Source organism: Calypte anna, chromosome 4 (genome assembly GCF_003957555.1).
Source record: "Calypte anna isolate BGI_N300 chromosome 4, bCalAnn1_v1.p, whole genome shotgun sequence".
In the NCBI taxonomy this organism is placed as follows: Eukaryota; Metazoa; Chordata; class Aves; order Apodiformes; family Trochilidae; genus Calypte; species Calypte anna.
The window spans coordinates 13,409,998-13,424,497 of record NC_044247.1 but is presented as its reverse complement, the minus strand read 5'-3'; the positions used below and the strand labels follow the sequence as shown (position 1 = coordinate 13,424,497).

The following is a 14,500-nucleotide window of genomic DNA, read 5'->3' as shown; positions in this document are numbered from 1 at the left end:
CTGGGGAAAAGCCAGATGCAGCCAATCTTTATATATATATATATATATTTATATATATAAAGTGCCTATCACCATATTGATAAACATTCTTTGGAACCACTCAGACAGCAGAGGTAAGAACAGGAGTCAGCCTGTTAGTACCTCAGCACTTCTGTTTCCAACTAATTTAAAAAAAAAACCAAAAACCCAAACCACAAGACTTTAGTTTATCATAAAATCCCAGAATGGTTTGGGTTGGAAGGGACCTTTAAAGGTCACCAAGTCCATCCTCTGGTGAGCAGAGACATCTTGAACTAGATCAGGCTGCTCAGAGCCCCATCTAACCTAACCCTGAATGTTTCCAGGGATCTGGAAACATTTACCCACCTCTCTGGGCTACCTGTGCCAGTGTTTCACCACCCTCATGGTAAAAAAAAGAAATCTCTTCTTTAGATCTAGTCTAAACTTCACCTCTTTTAGTTTAAAATCATTACTCCTTGTCCTGTCACAACAGGCCCTATTTAAGTAGGTCTGTCCTCATTTTATAAGCTCCCTTTAATACTGAACAGCTGCTCTAAGGTCTCCCTGGAGCCTTCTATTTTCCAGGCTGTCCAACCCCAACTCTCCCAGCCTTTCCTCATAGGAGAGGTCCTATTATCAGCCCTCTGATAATTTTTTGTGAACCTTTATCCAGATGGATCTTGCATCATACCATCTAATTTTACTTGGCTCAAGCCCTAGAGGCAATGGCCCATTTCACCCCTTTCCTCCTCTAGTGTTATCAGGCCCCATGCTGTTAGCAGCAATTTTGGGTTGTTTTTTTGTCATGCCTTTTGCAAATGGCATGATTAGTTTGGTTTTTTGGGGGTTTTTTAAGTGAAAAAACCCTGTTTCATTCATTGTCACTGGCAAGTATATCAAAAGGCCCCATTTACAGTCAATGCTCTTATTATTTCTTGATCCCCACACAAGAAAACTGAGAGTTTGGGTTTCCACTGCCATGTAATTGCTTCAGAGGTTCTGGATGTCCTTGCATTCTCTAAGAGGTAACACCAAGTTTCCCAAACTGAGGCCATAACTGAGACTTCAGAAGATTTGCACAGTGCCAAAGCTCAGTGCAACAAGAAACTGAAGCTAGAACCCAGGGTCCAAACCTGTTCACTTCCTCTGATCAGTAGATCTCCCCCTCTCCTTAATACAGCACTACAAAACCATGGTTGCTTATATAAAATACTTTGCAGTTGAATAGGCTTCCAAGTACAGAATAAGGCATCAGGACTGCTCCAGAAGAAGAAAACTTTTGCAAATCTAGCAAGACTGAGTCATTTGAAAAGAATTATCTCACCAAACATTTTACAAGAATGATGATATGTTATCCCAAGGAAATTTCGAGGTGACTTTCAGAAATTACACTCAGTATGGAACAAAAGGAGGCAATGGAAATATTCTCTTCTGCTCAGATATTTTTAATAAAGGAAAGCTTGTTAAAAATAAACTGTAAAGGAGATCTGGGCGGAATCGCAAATCATCTCATTAGCATTTGGGGGAAAAAAAATGCAAAGATGAAATATCAGCTTGTAAAGTCTTTTCTGCAAAGCCAATTTTCTCCCCCTCCCATCTGGTTTATCTTTATTCCAAAATTCTCATTTTCAAAGAAGTTTCTAAAATGGCAATTCCGGGCTGTTTTAGCTCTTACTAAACAAAGCAAGGCACAACCAATACAGAAATATAAAGAGAAATGCAGTGAATTAGGCTATTTTTTATGTGTCTGACAGTTGATTTTTAAAGCCAAACCAAGCCAAAGTTTAAAAAGAAAAAAAAATGGTTGATTTTACACCTGCACTGCTTTTCACCCTAGCAAGTAACCATGGGGCTGAGTCCTTAAGCAATACCAGTGATCCCAGCAGGGTCAGCAGCACAGGGGCAGCCCCTGAATGGGAGGGACACCCTCCCAGCACTTGGAAGAATGACTGAGAAAAAGGAGAGATGGCACATGGAAAAGCAGTATAAAGGGCAAACTGCAAATTCTGCTGCAGACAATTTGAAGTTTACCCAATGCCACTTCTCAGCATTTTGTGGCCCCTCATCTGGAGACCAGCAGTACAAAAAGTAACATTTTCCTGCAATGAAAGACTTAGAAAAGTAGACTATAAAAATGTCAACTACAAAGAAATACCTAGAATATTAAAGGTGGTATTCAAACAGAGAAGCTTTATTTTGCGTTTTATTAACTTTGAGCATAACTTTTTATAAAGAACATTAAAATGAAGGTTAAGAGAAACTTACCCCATAGACCAGTTCACCCACCATGCCATTCCATATCTTAGTCTCAGGGTCCCTAGCTCCATATTTCCCATCTCCAACAATTGACAGTTTGTATTTTATTCCAACATGTTTTGCTATTTCAGAAGCTAAGTCTACACAATATCCTTCATATCTCTCATTCCCTTCTAGTTGTTCATGGTTTTTCTTATACATTACATATGGTGATTCCTTTGAAACAAAAGTAAAGATCAAAAGTCTATGAATGTAAAACACAGCTTTAAAACACACAAAACGAGAGCTGTTATTATCCTTTATGTTACTGGCAAGCATTTACAATATTTCCTGCTTTGGTACAGAAATTGGACAGGCAGATTTTGCAGTTTTAAAATCCTTGGCTGATCCCACAGCCACACATAATACTGATTTTATTCCTAGTACAGACCCATTGAAGACAATAGGACTTTTCCACTTTAACAAAACCACACTTTTGTTTGGAGGATTAGGGCTGATCAGACAGTCAATTAGCATCACTGTAGTAATAATTCTGGTTTTAGTGTTTAAAGAACTGACATATCCAACATCTGCACCATCAAAATAATTTCCTAAGGCCCCAACAGCCTAGAATGGGGCACTGATGGAGATATTTTCAAAGCAGCCTAAGGGAAGCTGGGCTAAAATCCTCAGCATCAATTTTTGTCACTAAATTCCCTTATCCTCCTTGGAAAATTCTAGCTGAAACACAGATTGTATCTTGCTAAATCCATTGAAATATAAACCACAATGGATAACAAATATCAGAAAATTGGCTCATGCTTAGGAGAATCAAAACAAGGCATAAGAGTTCACAACCAATACTGTCCAGAGCACATCTGGTAGAGGCACTGGGGCTGGCACAGGTGCTGCTGTTTGGGAGGCTCAGGAAGAGTTTTACTCCTCAGGAATTGCAGGGATCTAGGTTGCTTTTCACCCAGTGCCAGAGCAGTTTCAGTTCTCTACAGCCTTCATTCTGCCACCCTTACTCACTCCACAGGGCTTGAGTTTACAGGAGCTTTACCTGAGTGAAGGGGGGGGAGATTTGACCCTCCAGCAGGAAAGCCAAATCCTGCTGTCATTGACAAGTAACAACTTCACTTATGTGAGGCACTGCATCAGAGTTCAAGTGTCTGAAAAGCAGCAATGCTGAGCTCAGGGAGCTCCTCCTGTCTTGACACCCATAGAAATTTCCTGGGTCAGTACATCTCTGGAAAATCCTGAACTTTTCAGTCACTTGAAGTCACATGGAATTGAACATTGCCTCCTCAGGAGCCACGTGTCTTATTTCCTAAACACAAACACACCAAAAACATCAAACTTACCAAGATGGTGGTGACCACTATGGTTCTGTTCTCCACAGATGAAGTGTCATTAGAGGGCAGCAGATCTAATGCTGGCACAAATCTTTCATACTCATTCCAATAACCAGCCTGGAAGAATGGAGATTGGCAACTTATTCCATATGTTTACAAGGACTCTGGTGCATGACCTTGTGATAGGAATTGTCAAAACAGTTGTAACACTTATTCCTGTAATATTTTTGCCATTAAAGGACTACATTAGCTTTCATTCTGTTCAAGAAGCAACCTTCACAAGCCCACATGCAAATAAACACAAGTCAAATCTAAGTGAAAATAAATATATATAAAATTCCCCCTAAGTTCACATTGTCATGGTGCCTGTGGAAAAAATTCCCATCCATCCACATCGTAAGAATACATTATAGAGATGAAAATAAACTGCCCAGCACTCTGAGCACACTTCTTCTATTTTGCACTTTTAATCCATGTTTTGCTACAGTTCAGACAGTGAGCACAGTCCCCACAGACATGCCTGAGATTAGAGAAGATGCTCAGCCATGACAAGCAACACAGGCACAGCAGGATTATCTTCAGTATGGGATACAAACCCCTCTGTGAGCACGAGGTGATTATTTTTCAGCTTGTGCTGACCTTCATGGTGCTGCAGCTACACTATGTTATTACCCTGCTTTTTGTATTTCTGCACAGCACAGAAATTACACTTTTGTCTGCTCTGTAAACCCATCTGAATGACTGGGCCATATCCAGGGGTATTTTGTTATTTGTCAAATACGTGCATGAGAGTTTAAGGAGTCTCAGTGGTGGCTTAGCAGGTTAGATACCTCTTGCCAGGTGAAAACAAGGGGATTTATGTGCCTCAGCCACACTGCCTCTTCTCTTGATGCTCCCGAGACCCTGTCTACCTAATTATTTTCAAAAATCTGCCCTAAATTTCTTTTTTAACAGAGATCTAGGCTATTCTCCCACTTAGGCTCTATATTTTATTTAGGAGATAAGAGAATGAGTAGCAAATCCTAATTACAACCAATCTCATTTTCTGTTAATTTCAGAGTTTTCTAAAAGACACTGGCTTAAGCTTCACTGTGGTTCCCAGGCCTGCTAAGGAGAGGAAGAGAAAGATGGAGAGGAATTTAGAAGATAGGGCTGAGCAGAGGACCATGACTAAAGGTATTAAGCTTGGCAGTGGAAAATCTCCAGAAGGGTTTTAAGGGAAAAAGTTGGGTCTGAAGCTGACATGGAAACCAATGAAGATATCAAGCAGGGTGAGTGGTTGGGTCCAGGAACAGAACAGAACAAAAATCCTGGGATAGGAAAGACAACAAGAAGATGGGGTTTCCTCAGGGCCTTGTTATTACAGCACCTTGTGGTATTTTTGAGTTTCATTAGTTTGTTGGGATAAATATTTGTGAAGCTGTGAAACCTGGATATCTGTCTGGAAACTCACCTTCCGTGATCCAGCAGCTTTCATTTCATACACATCAATTGTGTAATTTGTTCTCCTCCCATAGGTGTCAAACTGGATGTTCCCTGTCATTCCTTGAACTTGCACCTTAAGGGGATGAACAGAAAAAAAGCATTTTAATAAAACATTCATTTTATCTTTCTTTCTGTTACATTTTGCAGGAACCCACTAGCTCTAGTACAACTTTTATCTATATTAAGAGACTTGCAGTGCTTTTGACACAGCCAGTTATAGTCTTCATAAAAAAACCAATCCCAGCTCTCTCAGTTTCAGCTGTGCATATTCTTTGTTAGTTAATACTCAGCTGATGAATCCCTACCACAGACCAAGATGCATTTAAATGAAATTAACCCTGCACATATATCTAAGAAAGACTGATTCTACCACGCTCAGTCACACCAAGTTCCCCAATACAGCCTGGAGTATCAGCACAGCCCATGCAACAATTCAGTGCCATTAAAACCCTCATGATATGGTACGGAGTGATTTGCAGCATGGACCAGAATCCCACGTCCTTGCTCATTCTGGGAAGTGCTTTATTTTAAGATCAGTCCCAGATTAGGAGAAAGAAATTAATGTCGTCTCGGAACGAGCACAGACAATTTTCTCTACTGCTTATGGAGTTCTGGTCTCAATCTGGATGGATGGGTGGATAGACAGTAAGTCATTATCATTACCTACATCATTCAGATGAATCATTAAAAGGGGAAGTATAAAGTACTTTGTTTCAAAGAAAATTTTTTTCTTATTTTCCTGTATGAAAGGGTGAGATATTTCCATTTATCACTTATCGACACCGACACGCTGTCATCTCAGGCAGCCAGGGTAACAGTCTGAAACTTCAGTAGGGGTAAATTAGCTTTAATATTTAGCAAAATGCTGTAGGAGTTACAGGAAGAGGTGATGGAAGATGAGTCAAAAGGAAACTGTTCCGGGCTGGTGATTGATCTGCTGTTTGTAATTTAGAGATGGTGTGATCCAACTTGTTACGGTGGACAAGGTGACAAAAAACCAGTGAGATTGCCTTGAACTCCAAATTATCCAGAGAGCCAAATTCAGACCAACATATAAGGAGTGTAATTTTTTTTTCTTTAATCAGTGAATGTATTTGAACCTTTCTTGAAACAGATTACATAATAATTTCAGGGGTTCAGAAGAATACATGAGTTATTGCTGCCACCAGAAAGGTGAATGGGACTTTGAAAGCCAAATTTACCCCTAACAGGTCTTACCAACTGTGGGCTGAGAAAATGTATTTGTAGGGTAGCTGACACATCATTTGAAGCCAGGCTTGAGCTGCTGTCCCTTCTCTTGGCTCTTGCTGGAAGCTCTCTGGCTACCTTAGCAGAGCAGTGACTGCATGTCTGAGCAGAGCTTGTTCCAGGCTTCAACCTGATGTGTACAGGGATTTAATCATGCACAGCATTGTGCACTCGACACCTTTAGACTAAAAATTTAATTTGTTTCTATCTTCAGTGGGAAAACTCAGCACTTTTAAAAAATCCAGCTGCACCAAGGCAGGAAAACTCACCAGGACCCAAAACGCTTCTCTGGTAGCAGCACAGAGACAGCTGCAAATGTAACTGCCCAGATCTGTTCAGGTAAACCCTCTGCCACTGACCTGATGAAGAATCAGCTTCAGAGATACAAATATGCACAGTTTTCAAGATTTTAGGGAAGCAGACTCACACAATGCCTATTTCCCTTTTGCCAGCAGGATGACTATAGTGTGGCAATGAAGCTTCTGCTGGCACAAAATATTTCAAGTATGCCTTGGAAAAAAACTTCTTTTGTGAGTTTTTTCTACAAAGTGGGGAGGAAACATTGTTAAATCAAAGTTGTTTTTTTTCCCCAAGCAAAGATTCAAGATCACTGAATAGCAAGAGAGAGTGCGATGGAGAGGATGGAGTCTGGAAGGCAGTGTGGGATCATCTTGGGGAGCACTTGTTGGAGGTTTATATAAACTTAGGTGACTTTGAATAGCTAAAGCAATACAAGGCAAGCAGCTGAAAGTCAAATGTCTGCATTTTTTTTATCAATAATGACTTTGACTTTGTATATCTTCTAAATTATATTTCCAAAATCAATTCTCCCAAATAAGGAAAGATTCCTGGAGCAGTGTTGGTCTTCTTAGTTGACATGAACACCTTGTGCCTCATTCTGAGGAGTTTTATGCTTTGCTTGTAATTAAGTTCAAATGGCCAGTACAAATACTTTAACTGTTGTGAAGGTTGAATTTAATTAACTTCTCTTCAAAAGTGTGTAATGGTACATTAGTGAATGTACAGTGAGGACATTTTTTTAGGAAGTGACATAATGGCATAAAAAGAGCTCTGGCAATGTCAGACTGAATCGTCCCTCTCTTAAAAATGATATAATCTGAATATAACCTCCTATAATCATTATAACCTTCTGATATAATCCTTCCAATTTGGTAATTGGGAAAAAGCAATTACTAAGCTCAGTGTACAAAGGCCTTGCTCGTCTAGGATGTGTTTACACCTAACATGGGCTTAATTCTGATCTGACTCAAGTTCTGTGTCTGTGTTAAAATAATTCTAACAGCTTTTTATTAGAGTTATTTGAGCCAGATCAAAAGCAGACCATATTCATGTCTCATAACTATGAAAATTATGTCCATTTTTTCCTGCTGTCACTTGCTTTAACACAAAAATCAGCTAAAAAGTGTTAAAAATCAACATTTGAGACAGAAGGGAGGTTGGATCCCAAGCAATAACTAGTGTCTGGGGATACAAACCAGGCCATGCAGAAGGTAAACAGCTGAGTGGAAAGTTCTGCCAAGAATCAGAACTGCTTGGAGGCTAAACTGTGTCAAGTTTCAGGCTGGTGCTGAAATCCAGCAGTATTGCTATGACCAACAACATTTTTTCCACTGCTTTGAACCAACCTAAGTTGACTTTTTTTACTGGCAAACTCTCAGCACTGCATAATGTGTTGAAGTTCACCAATACATGCATCCCTGCAAAATTTACAATACACATGCTGAGGACCCAGTTCAGTTCAGATTTGCAGCCCCAGCCTGACTTTAGAAACCCTCAGTATATTCATTTGCAAACTGGCTCCTGCCTGCTGTCAGGGGGAGCTTGGGTTTTTATGGGGGAGCCAGATTGTAGGTGCTTGTCATGGACTAGCAGGCAGCTGCTGCACTGCTGCCAGAGGGATGTGGTTTTGGCCAAAGAGCTGACTTGCTATGGCTTGCTCTCTATTGAATATATTTTAGATTTTAGTCATCCTTTGGAGTTTGTTATGAACTCTGGTTTTTCTTTTTTTCCGTTCTTTCTTTTTCCTTGAGGAGCTGCAGCTGTTTGTGTGAGTACAGAAACTCATGGAGTAGGACGCAAGCTTGGTTGCAGCAGAATTGCTGCTACTGTGGAATATTCATCTTCATTAGCCTGTATGTTTGCCCTTACCATTTTCAGTGCTCTTTCTATATCAATTCCTTGGCTCCAGGGTACTGCAGGGTTAGCCAGGCAGTCTCCAGCACTGCCTCTCCTGGAGACATCCACACGCTGTCTTCGGAGGTAACGAAAAGCCTCTGCTATGACTAGGACTGCATCATGGGTCAGTGCAGATGTATACTAAAATTGATGGAAATAAAAATATATGGTAACAAACTGCAGTCTTAGAAATGCCCAAGGTTTATCAAGTCTACTCTTTTGTTAAAATACTCATAGAAGAATAATGCTCACAAGCCCTGTTGCTTGCTCTGTCTCGCCGCAGGTGCTTCATGGAGTTTAACAATTCCATCTACTTCAGTCAACAAATAAAAAATATTTTCATTTTGTCTAGCACATACCAAACAAAACCAGTTTATAGTTGCATAAAGTATAAACTTATTTGGAAGCTTGCTCATCTAAGTGAGGTCACTTCAGAAGTCTGTAATTCCACAGTGGCCCATACTGCTAGCAATAGCAAAGAGCAGCACATATGTGGCTTCTGCCTGGAGTATTCTTTTTCTTTTTAACAAGACTGCCAAAACAGTTTTGAATTGAAATTAACATAAATCATTTCTGTTTGGACCACAATCCTGATTAGGTAGCATCTGTGGCAAGGAACAGATCAGATTACTTTTCTTTGAAGACAGCTATACAAACAAGTAATCACAAAATACATTTTAGGCATCACATCTTCTTGGTAATTCCCCATCTGTCTTCTCTTAATCCATGGTAAATCTGAGTAGCAGCAACTTTTCAGGAAAACTCCAGAGTCCTTAAACAATTGCTCATCTTCCTGTCAGCTTCATCCACTGCTTGTTGTACTTACCTGGTGTAGCACCCCAGTGCTATACATTTAGCATGAAATGTCATTGAGGTGTTTTTTCCACAGATTTTCCACCTTTTTGTATTTCTCTGAAAGCTCTTCTCTTCTAGAGTGGCCCACATTTTGCATGCATGACATCCCTAGTTTGCACCAGCATTACAGCCCTCCTAGAACTAAAGGGTCTGTGTGCAGGGGACCATTTAAACACCTACATAATGGGAGCAGCTCACTGGGCTCAGTGTGTCAGACCAGATTTCAAACCCTTGCAACTCACCCTTTCTATTTTCACAGTGTTTTGCAAGTGAATAAAAGAAATAATCTTGAAGTAGTGGTGCATCTGCCCTTCTTTCAGCTGTTTGTGTGATATGGTAGAGGTTCTGGCTGCCAAAGAACCTTAGGTTGGTTTTAGTGCCAGCAGATCTGCTGCCCAGGTCTTCCTACTTAGGGAAGGTGGAAATCCAAGTTTTAAATGACATCTTACTGTGCATGTGTGGGGTGGTTCCTGATCTGACTGTCCCCAGGTACAGCCACTCTTCTTCTCCTGCTCACCTTCACCTTTTTCCTGTGATGCTCTGCAGTGATCACCCTCTCCTCTTTCAGTAAATTAACAAAGGTTCATAGCTCATATTCCACAAAATACAGCACCAGATAGGAATTCTACAGTATTTGCTTTGGTATTACAAAAATCCTCTAGCAGCTGTCCAGCCTACAACTACATAAAACTTACATGCTGATGATTTTTTTCAGCAGGCTGCATTGATTGTCAGTAACCTTAAAGCAGTCCTTTCCAAGTCATGCCAAGAGAGCTATCTAATTTTCTACTTTATTTGAATTCTACTTATAAATGCATGAGCATGCAAAGAAAAAAAAAAAGAGAGAGAGAAGGGAAAGGCTGATAAAATACAGAATAAATTAAACATCAGGGCTTTAATCTCTAGGCAATTTTATTTTCTAATCAAAACTATTGTACATAAATTTTTAAGTATGCTTTTTGTCTGATTGACAAATACCATGCATATTTCTATAATGAGCAGTACATTTATGGAAAGGTAATATAATCTATGTGTTTGTACCATATTCTTAAGATTCTTTTTTAAAAGGAGGGAGAGTAATTTTTCCCTCGAGGTAAATTGCTTTCAAGTGGAATAAAATCTACCCAGGTTAACTTCATATATTTCAGAGCTTTGAAGATTACTGTGATACTTATCTTCACTTCTGCATCACTGCTGGGAAGCTCTAGAAAGCAGGCTTAGAGTCCTAATTGACAGGGAACAATACAGTAATCAGAGTTTTGGGGGCTTCTGTGTGCCTTTTCTGCTTCCTGTGGGATGGCATGGGATTAAGATAATTTTCCCATCCCAAAGAAATCACAAGTTCCCAGGGATGGAAAGGGATGTCTCAAATATCCCTCAGATATCCCTCAGTTCAGGAAGGATATCGAGGTCCTGGAGCGGGTCCAAAGGAGGGCAACCAGGCTGGTGAAGGGACTTGAGCACAGACCCTACGAGGAGAGGCTGAGGGAGCTGGGGGTGTTCAGCCTGGAGAAGAGGAGGCTCAGGGGAGACCTCATCACTCTCTACAACTCCCTGAAAGGAGGTTGGAGCCAGAGGGGGGTTGGTCTCTTTTCCCAGGCAACTCTCAGCAAGACAAGAGGGCACGGTCTTAAGTTGTGCCAGGGGAGGTTTAGGTTGGAGATTAGAAAGAATTTGTTAACTGAGAGGGTGATCAGGCATTGGAATGGGCTGCCCAGGGAAGTAGTGGATTCTCCATCCCTGGAGATATTTAAAAAGAGACTGGATGTGGCACTCAGTGCCATGGTCTAGCAACCGCAATGGTGGTTCAAGGGTTGGACTTGATGATCTCCCTTCCAACCCAGCCAATTCTATGATTCTATGGTTCTATGAAATGATATTGGCCTTCTGGCAGCAGAACCTCCTACCTGGTTCCTGTTCTGTCTGTAGTCCCACACCAACACAGTGCTAACAGCTCTGCCCAGGCACTGCACTGGACTAAATTTTTCTTCCTAGCGAATACTTTATGTTCCCTGAATTTATTTTTACTGATATCAAGCCATTACTCCAGTTTATTGGAATAATTCTGAATTTGAAATCTGTTCATACCAAATCATCACGTGTCCCTCCCAAACTGAGCAGGAAATACATGGACTGTTTCATCCTGGCTGTGGCTTTGGGACAGCTTTGGTTTCCCTGAGGCAGCACAAACAATGTGGAGGACTGGATTTGTTGGAGTGACAGAATTTAAGGTCCTCTCACCCACCTCTTGTCCCAGATTTTATTCTCCTATGCATTCTGATGATAGAGAACAGGCCCCACCAAAACAGGAAGAAAAAGCAAGAAACTAATAAGAGTATTAAAAATAAGCAGTGGTCCCAGAAGGTTTTATGGCTTCCATCGCTTGACAGAGTATCTTTAATGCACTTCTTTAACATACTATATACATACTGCCTTGTCCTGGCAGGTCAACACATAGACAGGCACAACCCAACAACAAAATACAAAAATACAAAAGAACAGCTAAACAGCCTGGCTGGTTTCCTTGAAGGAATTGCTCTAATTTGCAGCTTTTCACCACTTACTTTATTCAAAAATATGCTACAGTGAATAGAATCTCCCTCTACTCTAGAGATGCTGAAGCAGAAAAAAAAAAAAATAATCTGAGGGAGGTATGAACAGGTTGTGAGTCCCTTAACAGCAGCCTTTAGTTCCCCCAACTTATGACAGCTTTGGTGAGCCTGGGACTCATTGAAAAAAACATTTGGAAAATTGGATTGATTGCAGATATCACAGCAAGAGTGTTTAAGTGAAAGTGCTGCAATATATAGGGTTAGGTTATGAGGGCAGTGACAAGGAGGTGGCAGTGGCTCCTCAGTAAATCTGGAGCTATTTTATTTTGCACAGGAAATTCTCTATTACTATTAAAATGGACTAAGAACTAACCATGCTAGCTCCAACTCCAAGACAAGAACTTCAGGTTTCTTTATCTAGGGCACAATGAAAGGATTTGCAAGACCAAGCCTTTGCCTCTGAGGAACTCCCACCATGGTGGGTGCCAGCTAACCCCTCTTTTTCTCTTCTGGAAAGGCAGTGAATATTGCAACATACTCTAATCAGGGAACATGTACACACATGGGGTTAAAACCCCCCAAATAATTGTTAAAAGCAACTCCATCACTGGTAAAATCAATACCTTTAATGGTGAGTTCTTGGCTTCAGGAAATTCTCTTTCATCCAGCCTCACCCAGCGTTGTAGAAACTGTTGAACCATTGGGTTTTCATTATTAACAATCTGGAAGCCAGTGACATTGGCACCTCCATGCATTACTCTCTCCAGAACAATGTCAGTGAAACCCTGGGAAGACACGTGCAGAGAAAAAGACTCATTGCCACCCAAAGCCTCAGTTTTACCTGTTCTAAGTGTAGCATGAAAAAAACCTGATTACTTTCCCTCTTGTCAGCTTCAAATATTCTATCCAGGAGACAGTCACACCTCTCGCCAGGCAGTTCTCCATCACAGCATTACTGAATATTTCTCTTGCAAACATAACATTGATTCTCTCCCACTCTGTTGTTATTTATACCTGGTATAGTAAATAGGCATCTTTCTGCTAGGCATGACTTGATTGCAGTCATGTTTAGCTGAATGTCAATGGTTACACACACTAAAAGGCATCCCAGACTAAGAAGCCCAGCATTGCAACGAACACTGAGATCATGACTGCTTCTTCTAATGCAAAATGACACATTTTACAGTCAAGCAGTACTTATACTAAATAAGGGTATTTTAAAAATTGTTTTCCTGCTTTAAACACACCAAAACATAGATATAGAGAAATTTCTTCAAAGTGGAATTGCTAACTTGAAAGTGGGAGTTTTGAAAAAAAGGTATTTTTCCACTCACAGAAGGAACAGACACCCAAAACCTAGTCTTGCTGCAAAAGCAATCACAATGTAATACTTTATCTAAAGAACTCTAGCAGATGGCATCATAAACATCCCTGAAAGTGAATTCTAGAATCCAGAAGAAGATTTGATAAAGATTAAAAAATACTGCCTTGTCCTGGCAGATCAACACATAGACAGGCACAACCCAACACTCTGAAATACAAAAGAACAGCTAAACAGCCTGGTTGGTTTCCTTGAAGGAATTGCTCTAATTTGCAGCTTTTCACCACTTACTTTATTCAAAAATATTCTACAATAATTTTTCCTGGAGTGTTTAAATTTCACATATGTGACACATGAGATTACAGTTACTAAGCATCTTATTTATGAGGATACAAATTAGTAAAAAACATAATTAAATTATTATTTTAAAATTAGTAGAGGCTATGAAATTCTTAAAAAAGAGATGGTAACTGTGTACAAATAACTATAGCATAACAGTTCTTGCATTCACTGAAGTAATTTCTCAAAATCCAAGAACTCATCCAAGCGTTTCCTCTTTTGCTGATTAAAATTGCCACAACCTGAAAAGAATATATTACCCTTGAACATTTGTAATGAAGAAAAGTTCTTACCAGGTTTGCTAGCATGTAGTGATAGCCTCTAGAATGTTTGCCAAGGATTACAACCTGTGTAGAGAAAAAAATTACACATTATTCAGTTGAAAAAGAATGCCTATTAACTAGTGGGAAACAGACAGAAAATGAATGTTCTGGTATTCCTCTACCCCCAATCCGTGGGCAGCACAAGTATTATTGATCTGTGGCTTTACAGACACAATGCAGTCATCTGTTTTTCTAAAACACACAGGCAGAGCACAAAGAAGAGCATCTCAGATGGATGAGGAAAGTCTGCTTGCAAAGGTAACCTTACCTGCCAACACTCACCCTTGTGATCACAGCAGCTCCCCTGCTGAGCATCTTAATTTTAGTTATCAGCTGGGGTATTTCTGCTCTGGAACAAGGTTAACACTGTTACCTACTCACTCAGAAAACTCCTGTTTACTTTGGTTCTTGCTTGTGGATTGTATGAGGGGGGGGGGACACAGCCCTGCCACTCAATGGGTGCTTGAAGCGGTACCAGCACAGCGGGCTCAGCAGGTTCCAGGTCACACCAGGGGTTTCTTGGCATGAGAACCCTGGCCAAGCCTTGTCAGCTCTGAATTCCTGAAGTCATAAGCAGTGACCTTCATTGCC

General features: G+C 40.4%; 1 protein-coding gene across 1 annotated transcript in view; it reads right to left on the bottom strand.

The window, feature by feature from the left end:
• The window catches only part of GRIA3 (glutamate ionotropic receptor AMPA type subunit 3), a 144,790-nt gene that overhangs the window by 50,438 nt on the left and 79,852 nt on the right, over positions 1 to 14,500 (bottom strand). Inside the window, exons 5-10 of the mRNA XM_030448850.1 lie at positions 13,880 to 13,933; positions 12,550 to 12,711; positions 8,493 to 8,660; positions 5,044 to 5,148; positions 3,600 to 3,707; positions 2,266 to 2,472 (exon numbers count right to left, since the gene is read on the bottom strand). Coding sequence (XP_030304710.1) covers positions 2,266 to 2,472; positions 3,600 to 3,707; positions 5,044 to 5,148; positions 8,493 to 8,660; positions 12,550 to 12,711; positions 13,880 to 13,933 — 804 coding nt within the window. The remainder of the gene's footprint in view (positions 1 to 2,265; positions 2,473 to 3,599; positions 3,708 to 5,043; positions 5,149 to 8,492; positions 8,661 to 12,549; positions 12,712 to 13,879; positions 13,934 to 14,500) is intronic.